Source organism: Gavia stellata, chromosome Z (assembly GCF_030936135.1).
Source record: "Gavia stellata isolate bGavSte3 chromosome Z, bGavSte3.hap2, whole genome shotgun sequence".
In the NCBI taxonomy this organism is placed as follows: domain Eukaryota; kingdom Metazoa; phylum Chordata; class Aves; order Gaviiformes; family Gaviidae; genus Gavia; species Gavia stellata.
Window position 1 is genome coordinate 32386751 of NC_082637.1, and position 5987 is coordinate 32392737.

Sequence of the window (5987 nt, forward strand, 5' to 3'; positions counted from 1 at the left end):
ATACAGCGTGACGTCAGTATGAAACCATCGTGTCTCTTGACTAGACATAGTTATATATACAGTACTTTGCACGGCGTATCTGCCGCTCTGGGGTGTAGCCTTGTAAGCTGTCCCTTGTATGATGGATATTCCTGGATGTGCAACTTTCGTGGTTCTGATCTGCCCTTGCTTCATGCGTAGGATAGGGGTCGAGCTCTGGCCAATGATACGATTATTCAAAATGCATATTGCCTCAGTCAGATGGTCTACCCACCCAGTGAACGTGCCACCCCCCAAGCGCGTCACCTGTTCTTTCAATAATCCATTAGTGCGCTCCATTAATCCTGCCTCCTGAGGGTGGTAAGAAAGATGCCACGTCCACGTAATTCCTCGGTCACTGGCCCACTGCGCTACTTTGATGTTTTTGAAATGCGTCCCATTGTCAGATTGGTCTCTACAGGGGTACCATAATAGAGCTCTATTATCTCTAGGCATTTAATTGCGGTGTATGCATTACTATAGAGGCTAGGAACCGCTACTATGAGTCCCGAATATGTGTCCATAGCCACACAAATATAGCGTTGTCGTCTATGTTCCCATAAAGGTCCAACATAGTCAATCTGCCATACTTCACCCCCAGTTGTACCCCACCGTATGCGCCCCACTGGCTGATCTAAATAGGGATGCTTTTTTAGTAGTTGGCAGGTTTCACATTGGGCAATACATGTCTGTACGTCTTTCACTGGAAGTTGTGTACCCCGGGCCTTGGCCCATGCTATGGTGGCGTCCCTCCCCCCATGGCCGGCCTTTTCGTGAGCCCACCATGCCAATGCAGCATTACTCTGTTCCTCTAGTTTTACTGCCTGGACCTTTGCAAGGGCATAGGCTTGTGCATTCCCCAAATGTGTCTCGGATTGTTCTTTCATATGTGCGTCCACATGAAAGACGCGGACATCTCTGTCCCGGAGGAGAGCCCAAATGCGCTCCCAGTAAGGATGGCCCCATACATCCTGACTCCCGGTGTGCCACTGGTCGGCATGCCATTTTGGCAACCAATGTACGAGTCCCTGGGCTACAGCCCAAGAGCAGATATGATTGGGTGGAGTGGTGTCTATAGCTTGCCAAGCTGCTACTAATTCTGCAAGCAGAGCACTGCCTGTCTCACCCTCATTACTGAGAGTTGTGCTAGTGGCGGGGTTGTAGGCGATGGCCCTCCAGTGTCCTTTTGCAGAGCAGCTGCCGTCGGTAAACCAGGCAAACTCTTTCTGTTCTTTTGTGAGATCTTCATATGGCACACCCCACAAACCCAGTTGATAATTTACCACATCGCTAGCAGTTTTCCCTTCCTCGAGCACCCCATTGTTCACTGTTCATGGGGTTGGTGTATACCCTTTGGACCTGGCTTGGCTCTCTCCTGTAGATACCACCCCATTTTTATAATTGTGGCTTCCTGTGCATGGCCGATCTTACGTGTTGTGGACGGGGTGGTTGCCCAGGCTATCACTGGTGTCTCTGTCTGAACTAAGACTTCGTGCCCAAGGGTCCTGGCTTCAGTGTGGAGTAGGGCCCAATATACAGCAACTAGTTGTTTTTCAAATACAGTATACCGCAATTCGGCCCCAGTAAGCTGGCGGGACCAAAACCCCAAAGGCCGTCTACTACCATCCTGTAGCTGCCATAAGCTCCAGAGAGCCACATCTCGCTCTAGCGAGACATGTAGCTTAACAGGCCCATCTTGGACAGTGTGTAGTTCCAAATATTCTTGTACTATGTGTTTTGCTTGCTCAAAGGCCTCCTGCTGTGCTTGTTCCCACTGGAAATGGGCCTTCTTCCGGGTCACAACATACAAAGGCTTTAATATAATAGCTAGGCACGGAATCACAGAATCACTAAGGTTGGAAAAGACCTGTAAGATCATCAAGTCCAACCATAAAAGAAGATATGACTGCCAAAAGCCGAGTGCCCCCCAAAATTGTTGCATCTGTTTTTTGGTGGTCGGCTGTGGCCATTCCTGTGTAGTTTTCAACACGGGTTCAGGGATCTGTTGTTTTCCTTGATGCCACATGATACCTAAATATTTAACAGTGTCCGAGGGTCCTTGGACTTTCTTAGGGTTCACCACCCACCCATCCTGTCTCAATCTGTCTAGAACATAGTCAAGTTGTTGTTGCACTTGCTCTTGGGATGGTCCTTGAATCAAAATGTCATTGATATATTGTACTACTCGGGTTTTAGGTTCCCGGCTGACCTGTTGTAGGGTTTTGTGAATAGCTTGGTGACAAAATGTTGGGCTGTGTATGTACCCCTGGTGTAATCTGGTGAAAGTATACTGGGTCCCGCCCCAGGTAAAGGCAAACTGCTCCTGAGTGGCTATAGGAATAGGGACAGTGAAAAAAGCATTGGCTACATCAATCACTGCATACCAGGTGCCTGGATGCACCTGGATCTGATGTACCAATTCGGCTACTTCAGGAACAGCAGCGGTTATTGGTGGGGATACTTTATTCACCTCTCTATAATCTACAGTCATCCTCCAGCTCCCATCCAGCTTTTTTACTGGCCAGATAGGGCTATTAAATGGGGAGTGCGTGTATTGCACCATGCCTACTTGTAGCAGATCTTGTATTGTCTGCTCAATTTCAGCCTTCCCTCCTGGTATTCGGTATTGCTTTAGGTGTACCACTGTATGGGCCACAGGTATATTTGCCTTGTCAGGGACCTTTCCTACTTGGATAGCCCAAATGCGTAGTTGCCGTGCTGAACCAAAAGCCCATAGGCCATCAGGCAATTCCAGGATTTGGCCCCGGAGTATGTCCGTACCGATAATATATTCTCCAATCTGAGCTATCATGAGTCTAAAGGACCTGGGGGGCCAGTTCCCAATCTGCAATGTTACATGCGTTAAGTGTCTGATAAGTGGTTGGTCTCCCAAACCCCATACAGGGCTTGTTTCCCCTTTATGTTTGCCTGGGTTGCCATGTATAATCGTGACCTCCGCACCGGTGTCCACTAGAGCTTGCATTTGCTGTTTGTTCATAGGAGACCACCAAACTGTGCAAGCTACAAAGGGACGTGTGTCATGACGCTGTACAAGGCAACGCAGACCCGGGGCTTGGTCTGACCCTCATTCGGTTTTTGGGTGGAACTGGGTTACAGTCTTGTCTAGGTCTTTCCAGGGGTATTGTGAAGCCTGTTCACAGGTTTCAAAACCCGGATGGGGAATGTCTGCAAAACCCAGAACGATACTTTGGAGTTTAAGGACTTGGTTTCGCTTTCCCTGTTGAACAAAACGGCATAGCACTGATAGGGGTTGTCCATCTATCTCTGGTTTTGGGACACCTTGCTCCACCAGCCGTTTGAACAAGTGACTTCGCTCTCCCAGCTGTCCTTGCACAGGGCGTGATTCTTTCATAGTTTGGGATCGGGGAGTGCCACTCTCCGTTGTTACAACACCCGGAAGGTCCCCCATTTGGCCCAGCTTTTCTGTTACCTGTGATATGGGATTTCCTTGCTCTGCCATTAGAAGAGGAATCAAATAAGGTCTCCATCCTGCTGGACAACCTCGAGAAGCAAGTTACGACTTCCCGGCAGAAGTGATTGATCAAGGTATAAGCGTGGGTCTCCCACTGATACTGCTAATTTCATGCCTTCTGCTTTTAAAAGGGCAATAGCTTGTTGCAGCATAGCCCAACTTTTCGCCCCTGGTGGCCATGCTCCATCATTGGTATGTCTATCCCCAAGTCCACTACCTATTACAGTAACCAAGGGTACATTTTCTCCTGGGGGTAGGTGCCGTAAGGCTGATAGAACATACGAGTCCGTTGAAAGCCCCAAGAATTTACTTGCGTCTACGGTGTCTAACAAAACTGTGTCCCCCCCACCCTCCATGAGCCATACCAGCCAATGCTGTGGTTTTTCTCCTGGCCTCTGTTTATGTTTTTCTAAAAGGTTTTTAATATCCTCAGGGGAATAATCTTCCATCTGGTCCTGTCGGACAAATACGCCACTAGGATCGGCCACCGCCTTTCGGTTTACTATGGGGGCAGCTCGCTTCCCTGACTCAAGCACTGCAGAGGCCGAGGGTGCTGCCTCTTCCCCCTTGTCTCTGTAGAGTCATCGTCACTACTTTCCCATATGTTACTGTCCCAAGTCTCCGGATCCCACCCGGGGTCAGTCACAATTGCCCGGACAGGAGGACCACCCTTCGGCTTTCGGGATCCCTTTTTCCTCCAGCGGGCTACTCGCACAGAGAAATGGGTAGCTAGGTTGGCACATTTCTGCACCAACTCCTCCCACTGTTTTGTTTCACTAAGGAGAGCTTCTTGTTGTACGACTGTAGTCGCTTTAAGCTCCAGCAACTGATTCTCCATCTGTGCAACTTTTGCCTCCAGTTCCTGTATTCACCCCCATTGTACTTTATAGGCGAATAGGAGGGCACCCCCCATCCGCCCAGCGTGCTTAAGGCGGTCCTTCCCTTTTGTATGTGATGTTTCTACGAATCCTTCCCAGTATCTTAAAACCTCCATGGGAGATTCATTGGTCCATGATTCTGGGCATACCTGAGTACAGGTTTCCCACTTGTCCTAAAGGGTATTCCAGGGTTCCAGGGTCCAACCTGATCTCTCAATTGGGGGTCCGACCCACTGGTACCCGTCCCAGATTTCCAGGGTATTTTCAGAGCTATTGTATCAAGTGCACAATACCTCTTTCCTATATCTTTCTTACACAAAAATAATAAACTACTCGCCCATGGGTCAAAGATGTAATACGCCCACAACGGATACAAAAGAAATCTAAAGATTTATTCAACAGTAGGTCGGTGGGTAAAATGTGCTGTCCACACCAACCTCAATCTATGTTAACGGAACACGGACAAATCCTACACGAACAACAAAGACTCCGTCCCGCGGTAAGCCTTGTTAACAGATTTATCTCTAAAACTTCATGCGGAGAGCCTCCCATTCACTACTTCTTGACCGACTCCTCCACACCCGAGTGGCGCAACCGACCGATAGCTATCGACTCCACTATCTGTGTCCCACCCACTTGTGTCTATGTGCCCCCTTCTTTATGGGAATCCCATCCTCGTCGCCAATTTATGTTTTAGAGTGGTTTCGAGGATTCCTGAGAAAGGTAAACACATATACACAGACTACAAGGAAAAAATAAAAAAAAAAACAACCCAAGCATTTTATTAACTACAGACATGCATTACACTAAGGGTATCTTGCAAAGCAATTGTCTTACTGACCCGAGGACCATGAGGAAGATGAACCGTCCGTACATTCTTGTGTCGTCTTGCGCCGCGCGCTCAGCCCAGCAGTTGGTAGGTGCCAGCTTTACTTGGGCGTCCCCACGGAGGCAATGGTGACCTCACTGTACACCGGCCCACTGCTCTTCGGGAAATCCCGGTATTTATACAGTTGCAGAGGAACGGATTTCGACACACAGGTGCCTAAATACGCCTCAGTTGCCAACTCTCAACATAGGGAGCCTATGGCGCATGTGCCCGCTGGTCAGGCACGCTGCACGCACCATAGCCATCCTGTCTATTGGTTCGTAGGTTTTGTACATGTGGCGTATTACCATAATCCAGCCGTCACGTATCAACCGTGCTCAAGCCGATAGCAAGATGTTATAAGGCAAGCAAAATTATGAACTGTGCTTTGTATTCTTTCACCACTGCACATCCTCCCTGTCCTCCCCCTGTATTGCTCAGCCTCTTTATGTCTATGGTCAGCATTTCAAACACTAGACAATAAACGATCTGTTTTCTTGTGCTGACTGTGGTTCTCTCAGCTATCTACTTCTCACCCAATGTTGCGATTTTCTTAGCTATCTCCTTCTCACCCAGTGTCCATCCACGGACCAAAATTCCATCTTTTAACCCTTCTGTACACAATTGCTTAGATCTTCCTCCCATTTAGGGATACAGTAGTACTTTTTATTGCTAATGCTGTCCTCATTGCTGATTAGATATAAAAGCTGACAGAAAACAGAGAAAGCAT

The 5987-nt window shown here is 48.4% G+C and overlaps 1 protein-coding gene across 1 annotated transcript; it reads right to left on the reverse strand.

Moving 5' to 3' along the window:
- Positions 1 to 389: 389 nt before the first annotated feature.
- On the reverse strand, positions 390 to 3016 carry LOC132320724 (uncharacterized). Its single transcript, XM_059834002.1, has 3 exons — positions 2050 to 3016; positions 1369 to 1845; positions 390 to 1261 (listed from the first exon to the last, which is right to left on the reverse strand). Exons 1-3 carry the CDS (start codon positions 3014 to 3016, stop codon positions 390 to 392), a joined length of 2316 nt encoding a protein of 771 aa, XP_059689985.1.
- Positions 3017 to 5987: the final 2971 nt, after the last annotated feature.